The 12,317-nt window shown below is 36.1% G+C and overlaps 2 protein-coding genes across 3 annotated transcripts; both read right to left on the bottom strand.

The window, feature by feature from the left end:
• Positions 1-222: 222 nt before the first annotated feature.
• On the bottom strand, positions 223-3,818 carry LOC117904234 (protein SAR DEFICIENT 1-like). The gene is made up of 7 exons (XM_034816749.1): positions 3,587-3,818; positions 3,305-3,380; positions 2,613-3,165; positions 1,400-1,560; positions 1,106-1,303; positions 915-1,011; positions 223-777 (listed from the first exon to the last, which is right to left on the bottom strand). Exons 1-7 carry the CDS (start codon positions 3,676-3,678, stop codon positions 545-547), a joined length of 1,410 nt encoding a protein of 469 aa, XP_034672640.1. The 5' UTR covers positions 3,679-3,818; the 3' UTR covers positions 223-544.
• A 1,471-nt stretch (positions 3,819-5,289) lies between these two features.
• Positions 5,290-9,080, bottom strand: LOC117934495 (protein SAR DEFICIENT 1-like). Of its 2 annotated transcripts, none has more exons than XM_034856203.1 (7): positions 8,932-9,080; positions 8,722-8,797; positions 8,053-8,596; positions 6,992-7,152; positions 6,696-6,890; positions 6,481-6,577; positions 5,290-5,784 (listed from the first exon to the last, which is right to left on the bottom strand). In XM_034856203.1, the coding sequence occupies exons 1-7, from the start codon at positions 9,024-9,026 to the stop codon at positions 5,534-5,536; spliced, it is 1,419 nt and encodes a 472-aa protein (XP_034712094.1). In that variant the 5' UTR covers positions 9,027-9,080; the 3' UTR covers positions 5,290-5,533. The 2 variants fall into 2 exon arrangements, with proteins under 2 accessions (XP_034712094.1, XP_034712095.1); XM_034856204.1 differs by having other exon boundaries at positions 8,938-9,080.
• Positions 9,081-12,317: the final 3,237 nt, after the last annotated feature.

Raw genomic sequence — 12,317 nt, 5'->3', positions numbered from 1 at the left:
GCATGTCACATAATAAATGTTATCCTAAAATGGAACCACTGTTCTGGTCATGACCCTGTACTTAACCTTCTCTTCAAATTAACCAGTATAGAATGGGACGCCAAGATTGACCAAAGAGATTTAAAGGTTTTTCTTTTTCTTTTTCTTTTTCTTTTTCTTTGTTTACTTCATGTACTTTTATGGGCCCTGACTATTCATATCCAAGCCATACTCTCATCAAGGTGATCTGAATATCACACTGACTTTTACCTGGACCACCTGCATCCAAATTTGAAAACCTTTGAAATGGATTAAGCTCACCAGTTGCTTTATGTAAATTTATTTATGGACAAAAGAATGTACATGCGCCCATAGATTTTGTTTTTTATAAAGATGGAAAAGATAAGTGCACAAGCCCGGCAGAATGACTAGGAACTATATGCTTGAATTAAGCATATCTCCCTGCCCCAAAGCCTCAACATTTCACCCTTGTCCAGCAACTGAGACTCAGAATTCTTCATGCATTCATATTCAACAGATGTCAAGACATAATCTTCCATCAACTTCAACATGGGAAATGCTTGGAAGGTTCTAAATCACCATCCACCGTTGAGTCCATGATGTAATAGCCGATGCCACTATCAATCAATGTGCCATGATAAGTAGAATTTGTTTGCCAATTGCTGCTCCCGACATCTGAATAAATGATGTCCGTAGCTTTATCTGGGAGGTACCCAAGTTGCTGAAAAGGTCTTTCCATGGTCTGATGGTGATTGAAACACTGCTCCCGTGGATCACCTATAATTTTTCAAGCACACATACGTTAGCAATTGAAGTTACTGAGCCAAGCAAATCAACTACCCCCTGAGTTGACTTGCCTTGTTTTTAAATTGTACATAGTGGCATATACATGAGTTGTAAATAGAATTAAATACCTTGTGTTAGTAGGGCAGTCTCACTCAAAAGTTCATCAACCTCTTCTAAAGAATTCCAATTTATATATGCTTCTCTAACCAAACTCTTTACATAGGCCTGCAAATGCCAACACCATGAATGTGATAAATGAATAATAACAGAATTAATATATGCAGCACAGTAGCTGTAAGAAATGTAGTGAAACCAATACCTGGTTAATACTGGATAGTTCTTGATTATTAGCATAAATCTGCCCATTGATCACAGCTCTGACGAGCTGACATATTGGATTCAAGGTTACAGTATAGTGTGGTCCATGGAAAATATGCACTTTGTTACCCATTAAGCATGTGCTTGCATGCGTTATTACCGCTTCCCACTTCTTGTCTGACATCCCAGCACCTAATATCTGTTGCAGAATTATATAATAGTAACAAAAATTACTTTTCTGTGAAAAACTCATCTGATAATATTTGAAGAATTTTAGCAGGAGGAGGGGGCATACGCGTCTAAGTTTGGCTGGATCAACAATGAACAGCTTCAAGAACTCTTGCACCGTGTCAATATGCTTGGAGGCTAGCCTCTTGTGGAAAGCTCCATCTTTACTAATATTTTCTAAACGCCAGACATCGTCATTCAGCATAGGTGGATGGTGTTTTCTGTACACTGTTTGTATATATAGAAAGCCAAAAGAAAGGTTACTCTATCTATAAGAAAATGTCACTGTATTTGGTGTTTGAGGTTAAAGCATTAATTTTATGAAATAACGGGCACTGAAATTCTAATCGAACTCCCGAATAAAAAAATGCCCAACCTTTAATATAACGAGATTAATGCTTGCAATAATCTAACTAGGCTAGGTTAGGTATTTTTTTAATATTGTAATTGTGTGCCCTAACCCCCAATGTCATTCCTCTGACAGAAAAATGACATCATGTGTAGTGAGGTTTATATTGTGTGATTTTTATATAGGTAGATAGATAGATAAGGCTCAATTACAGCTGGAACCTACGTATGCTAGGGCATCCTTCTCAGACATTAATAAACAAGAACTAACCTAAGCAAACAGTGGAAGGTTTTGTTTTTTCCAACTGGTATATATTAAGATATATGGCATGGGGGGACAAAAGAAAATTGCCTTTCTGAATGATATTGGAGCCCTTGATCCCATTACATTGAACTGCAATCAGAGATCCTACCCTTGGTGGTCCTGGTTCACCATGTTTTTTAGGGAGTGAGGATGGGGGTTGCTTTTAATTTGTGGCTATAACAGAATTTGTTGTTTAGACTAGTTCCGTTCTTGAAGTAGTTGCCATAGCTTTCTAAAATATGAGTTAAAGAAACACCACTAGACAGAAAAATTAATGGTGACTACAAGTTACAACTGGTCTTAAAGCGACAGTCTGTCACAAGTGAATTATCCTATTACCATTAGGTTGCATCACTGGTTAATTTCCAGTACCATACATATCAATAGATAGGGTATGACCTTTGTCTTCTTGTCTTTGTAATGTATTGAAGATGGTAAGATCAAGCATCTATCAGACTATCGCTAGCCCCACAATTAGAATAAATAAAATAAAATTTTCACAATGAATTTAATGAAGTGAATGGCCAGAACAAAGAACCAGAACCTGTAATGTGAAAATTTATGCATATATATCATGAAATTTAGGCTCTCCAGAGATCAAGAAGTAACAAAATTAAAAGACACTTACACTCCCCACGGTGATCTCTAACAGCAAAGGGTTCTGTAAAGGCTTCAAGTATCCTAACACCATGGCAGCTGCCCGGAACAACTCTTGCACCAAGTCTGAACTTCCTCCCACGAATCCAGTGCGAGTTATCGGTAAACTCAATATCTCCTACCACTGCAAACCCATCCCTCATGGTGACAAGCACATCTCCAACAAGCAGTGGTCGCTTCCCGGTTCTCTCCTTCACAATACTGTTATTAAATTCTTCCATGGACCAGGTACTGTTAGTGAGCTCCCCGTGAGGAAAGTCTCCATCAAGAACTACGATGTCCAGTTGGATTGGATATGGAAGAGTTGTTTGAACTGCTTCATCGCCACTTTTGTCCACTATACAGAGTAGGAGTGGGTTGTTTTCAGCATCTCTAATCTTGGCCCCAGTGAATATAGGAAGCGACAGATTTTTACTGAAAATCAGCTGCAAGTTTGATGGTTCTGGCCCATGGATTCTCAAGGATGGAGACCAAGTCAAAGAGCGAGCACCACGTACTAACCCACGTTCCACCTCTTCATTCACCTGAAAGTATAGGAACGAAAAATTTAGGAGCAATTCAATCAATAAGATACATGACATATATGTTGGTATTACCATAATAAAAATTCACTTAATTATAATAGGGGGTTTTAGGGTTTTGGGCTTTTGATATATGTTATACCACTCTTCTAAGCATTGGTTCCAAGGCCGTACAGATGTTCTGCCATGAATTCCCCCTAAATGCCTCTCCAATTATACTGTTCATCAAGAGAGAGAATCACTGCAAGTTAGTAAGAGTCAATTCACATAGCCAGTACTGCAATATCACAAATCAATTCTTTCAGCTTTACACAAGGACAAAAAAAGCATGCCGAAGAGTGCCTCAAGGTCTACAAATTGATCGCACAAAACAAAGATAGAGAGGAAAATGAAAACATTTATTGGATTAAATTATAACACATACGAAGCAAAAAACGGCCTAGTTCTAATCGATCTGCCGATCCTCCGTTGATCCGGGTCAGGTTCCATTTCATCAAAAAGCCGTTTAGCTGCCATCTTTCAAGAAATTAAACTCAGAGAATCAGCTGTATATAAGCAAACCAATAGAGAAATAGCTAGAGAAGGAGAGAGTTGGAGATGATCCGAGCTTTGGCCTTTTATATTAGAAAATGTATGGAAGAGAAGCTTCTTGGAATCAATGAGGAATCACCTTCGAAGGAGGTATACACGCTGACCATAGAATGATGCAATGACTTCACGTCCATATACTCTAAAAGGTCAAAATTCTCTCTTTCTTTCTGACTGGTGGGTTGGTGAGCTCACGAGCTATATTTGGTAGTCAAATGGCTGACATGTATTCAAGAGGTAACTATATCGATCCAAAAAGTAAATTTGATCTAATAATCCTCTTAAAGATCTTAATTTAAGGAACATGTAAGAACCGTCTTTGTCCAAGGTCCCTTTGTTTTCAAGTTTTTCGTGCTATATTTTAAATATTTGTATCCCCTAGACTTTCTTCGTTATTTTGAAATATTATAATGATTTTTTCTATAAAATTTATCCCTGAACGCAACTAGGAAATGAAAGCTTAAAAATCTTGTACAAATATAAATTTTTTGGATTAAAATAATCACTCCAACCCTCTAAATGCATTAGAAAACATGTTCCAACTATCCTTGATTCATCCCTTGAAGCCCTAAACCCCTAAGCAATCAACTCATCATTCAAATCCTAAACCCTATTTCACCTCCAATTGGAAGCCCTGATCATTGCCTTAAAAATCGAAGTCTTGATCAAAATTCTTATATCTGGCCAGAGGATGATGTGAGAGGAGTTTTTGTTTCAGTCTATTTTGTTTAGTCATCTTTTAGGTATAGTTGATTTGATTCATTTAACTTGAGATTGGAATGTCAAATTTATTTAATTGTACTACTCTTGGAGGCTAGTAACTTGTCATTTGGTGATTTTATTGCTTTTTGTTAATGTTTTTCTGGTCTATTAAGGTGGTTATTTCTGAGCTAATTTAATTAAGCCAAATTGGCCGATGTCTAAATATACTGCTAGCCGCCTATGCCATTGGCCATCATCTAAACCTGCGGGCGGCTGGTGCCATATGCTTCATGTCCTTAACAATGACCCTTCAAGTTGTCATGTGATTTGAAGTTGGGGTCCCCCTCAAACCGGATAAGGGGGCCATCTATAGGCCAACTTGGGAGTGCTAAGGTGAGGATGTTATTAGGGTATCAATAATGAAAAAAGCTTGTGATCACCAGACTGGTAGCTACATTTTTCCAAATAGTTAATCTCTGTATGCTTTGTTGTATAGGATATGAGTATGAGAGAAGTTCTGTTTTTATATATATAAAAGTTCATACTATTTTCTAATATTAAAAATAAAAAATAGGAAATGCATGCATCCAAACAAACCTTAAGTAGATATTCATTTATGAAATTAATAATGTCTTTGTCTACCTAACAATGAAATATCATACGAAATATCGACATACCTTACCAAAAATAATATATCATCTATTCACCTTTTTCTCAAAAAAGGAAATTTTCTATTTTATTTGACATGAATTGAAAACAAATTAATTAGTATGTCAATGATAAGAAAAATAACGAGGACCATTACAAGACCATTTATTTGATAAGGTTACTCTATGATGTTGAAAGAGAAAATTGGCGGAATGTATTCATATGAAATTTGTGGAACAGTCGAACAAAATTCACAATACTCCTTTTTCTATTATTTTCCTAGCTTTGCTTCTCTTTTACCATTTACAAGGACAGCATTTAAATCACATCTCAGTACCAAAGCCACCACAAGATTTCACCCTGGGCAGCAACGAGAGGATTCTGCCCCAGACGACATTCATTAACTCCAAGATTGTTGGATAATGATATTCCATCAACTTCCATTTGGAAAAGGCGCCCCTGAAGAAGATGTTCCATCCCCTTCTGATGATGAGCGTGTGATGTAACAGTGGACGCTGCTATGATCAAATGGTATGCCATGGTATGAAGGATTCATCTGCCAATGGCTACATCCTACATCTGTGTACCCCACCCCCATACTTGTATCAGCTGGGTTCCCAAGTTGCTGAAATGGTATTGCCATGGTCACCTCATGATTGGGATATTGCTCCACTATCTGCTCACCTGTAATTTTTCAAGCATATGTTAGTTCTCTATATTGGTAACAGACACAAAATGGCTATTGGAACTCCCTATTTGAGGTCCTAAATATGAGACTAGATGCATGTAGTATCTAATCCGAAAGGCTACACCAAGATCAGCCAGTGGTTTGATGGCCATGACATAATTTAACTGCAAAGAAAACAGGAACAGAAGTTGATCACCATCAAGGTGTCAACCAAAGATGGAGAAAAAGACTAGGGCGCTAGGGTTATACATGTTTGAACCTTGAAATAATGACCATGGCAAAAAGCTGTTCTAAAAAATAGGAAGATGAAGAAAATAAAACAAAAAAAAGAGAGAATTTTATTGGGTCTAAGCATGTAAATTTGTGTTTTTTTCCTTTGTTTCTTTTTTCTTTTTCCCTTCCTTGAGAACTAAACAGTCCTCAGATTTTAAGGGGAAAAAATATTGTAAATAATAAGAGTTCATAATCAGTAGTCTGATTAAAATAGGGTAATTTAATCAATAAATCTGTTTTAAGTTACTGACTCAAGAAAAAGTTCAACTGAAGCAGCAGACCCAATTGATGATTGAAATTGAGAGATGGCTGATTCAAGCTAATCAAATAGTCATGAGTTGACTTGCCTTTGTTTTGAGCATGTACATGTTGCAATATATAGGAATTAATTGTCAAGAAATTATTGACGTATCAAATACCTTGAGTTAGGAGAGCAGTCTCGTTCAGGACTCCGTCAACAACTTCTAAGGAATCCCAATTCGCGTATGCTTGTCGAACCAACTCCTCGAGATAGGTCTGCAAATGAAAACAAACAATTAATATTCGAAAAAAAAAAAAAGGAAATTTAAATGAAAGGATACTAGAATTGATATTGAGCATAAAGATTGAACAAGAAATTATGTGAAATTCATACCCTAATAGGGGATAGTTCTTGAGGAGTAGCATATGTCTGCCCATTAATCTTAACCTTAACAACCATACATATAGGATTCAAGGTCATGGTGAAATGGGATCCACGGTAAATATACAGTTTGTTTCCTATCATGCATGTTTTTGCATGCTTTATGGTTGATTCCCACATTCTGTCTGACATCCCAACACCTAATATCTGTTGCAAAAATTAATAATCAGAAAATATTGGTAAGAAAGCCAGTTAATTCTTTCATAACAACACTAATATCGGAACATGATCAGAGAGAGGAAACATGCATTTTTTAGTTTGGCTGGATCAACGATTGACAGCTTCAAGAAGTCTTGCACACTGTTGACGTTTATCGAGGCTAGCTTCTTGTGAAAAGCCCCATCTTTTCCAATCTTCTCAAGACGCCATACTTCATCATCCAGCATTGGTGGATAGTGCTTCTTGTACACTGAATGAAGAGGAAAAAGCATAATTACCAGATAGTTCGTTTGAGAAATTGAATTGTTATAAGCTCGAGAACAAAGCATGCATTTAGTGAAGTACTAAGAAAAAAAGAATGAAGCTGGAGCCTTTTTGTTAAGGAGAAACTTATTACAAGTACCATATATAAGCCAAGTAAAGCTATTTGTTGACTGTAAGTAATATATGCAGGTTGGGAGGACAAGGGAAAAAAACTTTTTCTGAATGACGAGAGAAACCCCTGGTCTGGTCCCATTACATTCAAGTGCAATGGGTTCATTTAATCAAAGACATGGGACCTTAGTGTACCTGCAGGTCCACCCCAAATCAATCTGCTCAATTGTCCACTAGGAGAGCCAAAAAAAAATTGCCAGTTCAGAAGAGTCGTTCTCTTATGCTTTTTCCTAGAACAAGAGAATTTAAAACTTAGACTGGTCGCTTTTCCGAACTGGAATCTTACCTACCACAATATTAAAACATCATTTTTCATTTTCATCAGAAGTGAATTATCCTCGTTGCCTTAAAGCAAATTAATGATAGAAACAAAACCTAGAATATTGTCCAAATATATTTGCCCCCTATAAAAACATTAGCATAGTGGGGCTTGGGTTGGTTTTATCGATATATAGGTTTGACTCATAACCTAGATTTGTCTTATTGTTTTGTAATATATGATTGAAGGTGATAAGATTTTCTATCATCAGCCCACATTAAACAAAAGGAAACTAATTAATCAGACAACTAAAGTACTATAATCAATAAAAGCATGAAATCCTTGGCCAGATCAAAGCACCCGAACTAGCACAGTCGGAATTTAGAGATCATTACTGGATCTTAACTAGATTATCCATTATGAAAAGTACTAAAATTAAAAGAAATTCAGCCTTACACTCTCCACGGTGGTCTTTAACCACAAAGGCTTCTGTAATGGCTTCACGAATCCTAAATTCCTTGCAGCTATCAGGAACAACTCTTGCACCAAGCCTGAAGTTTCTGCTACGAATCCAGCTCGAATTATCAGTAAACTCAATGTCTCCGATCACCGCAGCCCCATCCCTCATAGTGACATGCACATCTCCGGCCAGCAACGGGCGCTTTCCGACCCTCTCCTTCACGATACTGTTATCGAATTCTTCGGTGGACCAGTTCTCACGGTCTCCTCCAGGAAAGTCACCGTCGAGAACAATTATATCTACTTTGAGAGTATGAGATAAAGCTCTCAGAATATTTTGATTATCACCACTTGTGTCCTCAATAATGAGTTGAAGAGGTTTGTTTTCATCATTCACAATCTTGGTCCCCGTGAATATAGGAAGTGAAAGGTTCTTAGTGAAAGTCAGCCGCATGGTTGATGGTTCTGGTGCTTGGATTCGAAAAGAAGGAGACTTGGTGAAGCGGCACTTGCGAATTCCCTTCTCCACCTCTTCAACCACCTGAGAATACAAAAAAGAAATAGACAAATAAATCAAACAAGTTTCTTTTATTTATGTTAGTTTTAACAGATTTCGTAATGAAGAAGTAAAATCATTAAATATGATTGATGAAGAATCATATATACCACTTTTCTGAGCATTGGCTCCAAGGTCGTGCAGAAGTTCTCCACGAAATTCCCCGTAAGAACTTCTCCAAATACTCTGTCAAGGGAGAAAAATCATTGCAAAGTAAGAATCATTAATCAAATAGACCTTACTGCACCACAAAAACCATGGGGTTTGAGTTTACATTGATAAAAAAAATGAACAAGCATGATATTGGATAGAATTCTAACACATACGACATCAGAGAAGGCCTCCCCCTGATCCGCTTTTCGTCAGGTTGATCTGGGTCAGAACCCGATTCTTCGTGAAACCGTTTAGCTGCCATTAATCCTGCTTGAAAGACAAATGGAGTCACCAGATTGAAAGAGTTGAAGCAGGGATTAGAAAGCCAGACCTTTTCGCCTATTTATATAAAGCCATTCATAGGTATAAAATTTTATTATTACTGCAAAAATTAACCATAAAAAGAAGCTTCACCGAATGAGGAAGGAAACATCTGGGTAGCAGAGGCATGTGGACAAGAATGACATAACGACTTCGACGTCAAACTACAAGTCAACCCACCCTCCGCGGAAATCAGACGGCTGAGATGCATTTAAAGGGGAATCATCAATCAATGCGAACCCTTAGATCCTTCCGTAATCTGCTTTAAATTCAGTAGGGCACACAACAATGTATCAGCATCGGTCACACGGTTTCCTCTACTGTATATAAAATGGTCTGATTATTCTATTTGGTCAAGTCGTTACTTGCAGAGAAAGTACCAAAAGCAAATGGCCGTATGGCTCGTGTCAAACATCTTTTCTATATTGGAGAATATGCTTCTTAGTGTTGCAAAATTCCACATTAGCAATCCCATTAAAGAGAATCACATCATAATGCCTGCCAAAAAAAAAACAATTATCTAATTGATTGGCTTCCAAATCAAGAAAGATATAACCCATGAATTAAACTGGCTATTGGCCAAGATCTATTCTTGATGAGTTCTTTAAAGATGGTTAATCCACATTGCTGATGGTGCTGCACCTTCCTTTAAAGTAGGAAGGAAATTTACAAGTAGTAGTTGGAATGATTCCAAGGAATTTACTAGTGCTTCTCAATCACTAAATGTATTCCACCCATGATGCTGTCTTCAAATAACCATTACCAATAATTATTGTAAACGCTGGAGGTTGTTTCATCTTATTCAGCATTTTTAAGTTCTTGTTTAGTTACTATTAATTTACAGTGCATTCCAAATCATGATTAAGTCAAGACTTAAGAAACATATTTAGTAAACAATATTTTCATTATTGAAAATGGAGCACAGGAAAACGATATGAAAATCACGTGTCCAAGACAATACATAGATGCAGTTAACTTGTTATTGATTGATGTTAAAATAGGCTCAACTACCCTTTCTTTATATTGTCACCTGCAACACATACGCCCTTCCTTGAATCTACGCGTGGCGACATTTGACAAATCAAAAGCTGAGCTTGAGGAAGAAGCGCCCACAACTTTGGGAAGTAACGCTTGCGGGGCCAAAGGCTAACTACCACAATTAAGCACTTCCCACTTTACACTGTTTCCGGGTCCCAATTTCTCTAGCCAAGGCCGACGCGTTATTCAGACGCGTAAGCCCTCTGAATTCTTGTCCTATTTATTTATGGCCAAGAGGGCCCAGACACACCCATCATGCCTTCATGCACACACGCTACCATCCAACAAGGTTCTCGTTATGATCAAGGAGAGGTGATGGGTCTAGCTACCTTTATTTTATGTTGCTGTGATTGTCATCCTATTTGGCACTATAATAATGTAAGTGGAAATGGGCCATTCTAATAATGTCATGAACTCTATCTAATGATTTTAGTCGTTTATTGAAGTGTAACTTGGGACAAAGGAACAATTTATGACAAATACATATACATTTAAGAAATTAAGGTTAGGATGTCTCATCGAGAACACGGCATCCATATTTTATTGGAACAAATAGGTTCACACCCACCAAAGATTTATTTGCTTTATAAAAGCAGGCAGCGCGTAACGCTTTTATGGTTTTTCTATATGTAACAATCGGCATAAAAGTAGGCAGCTGGGGCCACCCACAATCCTAGACTCATGGTTGGATGACAAACCTTGTTCCATGATTACCATCCAACAGCACATAAAATTAAATTCAATAGTAGTAATCAATTAATTTAGAATCGTTACATGCATTGGATTAGATCATCACCATGTGTTTGATTTTTTGGCATTTAGAATTGGAAATAGAAATTAAATTTCTAGATGTGTGGAATATGAAATTTTGACCTTAAATCAAAATTCCTTAAAATTTATTTTTATTATAGCTTTCCATTATCTTTGAACATAGTTAAAGCAATATTAAAAATAAATAAAAAATAAAAAAACCTCAAATTTTATAAATTAATTTTATCTTCATTCATTTAATAATATTTTAAAATACTGATTAAACTTCTTTCTTGTACCAAAATATTTAGCTTTTTTACGTAGCAACTTTAGTCAAGAAAAATTAGAGAAAGAATCACTACGGCTTTTGTAGTACTTTGGGTATCGTCTTTAAAGACTGACTTATGGAAATTATCAATACTAAAATAAATGAATTGTTTTTGTTTAAATCCTAAAGTGAAAATCAATATGTGAATAATGTGAAACTAAGTAAAAGAAATTAAATTAATAACAAAATGAATATTGATTTTAAATTCAATTTATTCAAGTTTGAGATTTTCCACAATCCAACCTAGGGTATAGAATTTAGAGAAAACAAGGGTCTTTTGAGTAATATGATCTTAGGGATTTGGGATTCTTGGCTACTCGCGATCAAGTTGAGTTTTATAATTCAAAATTGCATATGAAACCTAATTTTACCTTTTTAAAACAGATTCCTAAAACCATCAAATGAATGAGATTGATTACTAGTTTAAGATTTGGCTTTTTAACCATTCCTATTCCTTATAGCTTTGTTTTGGGGCAAATAACAATAGGGAAGACGAAGATAACTAATAATCAAGAATTACCAAAAATCACTAGTATCGGGTAATAACCTATCGTATCATTCCCTAAACTAACTCACAATGATAGAATAAAAAAATTGATAAATTGTCACATAACCAATAATTAATCTCATTGTTATAATAATTTACCCATTGTCCTTATAGGTTCCCTATCCCTTAGGTTTTCATGTTTCAAGCCCAAAGTTGGCTCTTAGCCTTTCATGGGGATGATGTCACATTCACAATCCATAATAGGGTAAAAATCCATAAATTGAATCAAAAGAACTTAAAACAACATATTTAATAAAGAAAACAAACCAAAGTTCTTGTATAATATCATCAATTACATTATTATATCATCAATTAAGAGAGTTTGTTTAATATCATCAATTACCTAACATGTGGCACACTCTCATTGACCATTTATTTCAAAATAATTTCCTAAAATGATTAAAATAATAATTAAATGGTGATTTCTAGTTGTGTGGGGTCCACTTATGGCTAATGGAATACCCTAAATGCAATTCCCGAGGTAGAAGAGGCAAAACATCAAAGTGGCAATGGTGAATTTGAAATTGGTGTCATTTCGAAGTGAATTTCGAATTCATAAGTTGGATATC

The sequence above is a fragment of the Vitis riparia genome, chromosome 17, assembly GCF_004353265.1.
Source record: "Vitis riparia cultivar Riparia Gloire de Montpellier isolate 1030 chromosome 17, EGFV_Vit.rip_1.0, whole genome shotgun sequence".
NCBI lineage: Eukaryota > Viridiplantae > Streptophyta > Magnoliopsida > Vitales > Vitaceae > Vitis > Vitis riparia.
Note: the sequence above shows the minus strand (reverse complement) of the source record. Positions and strands in the feature narration are given on the sequence as shown.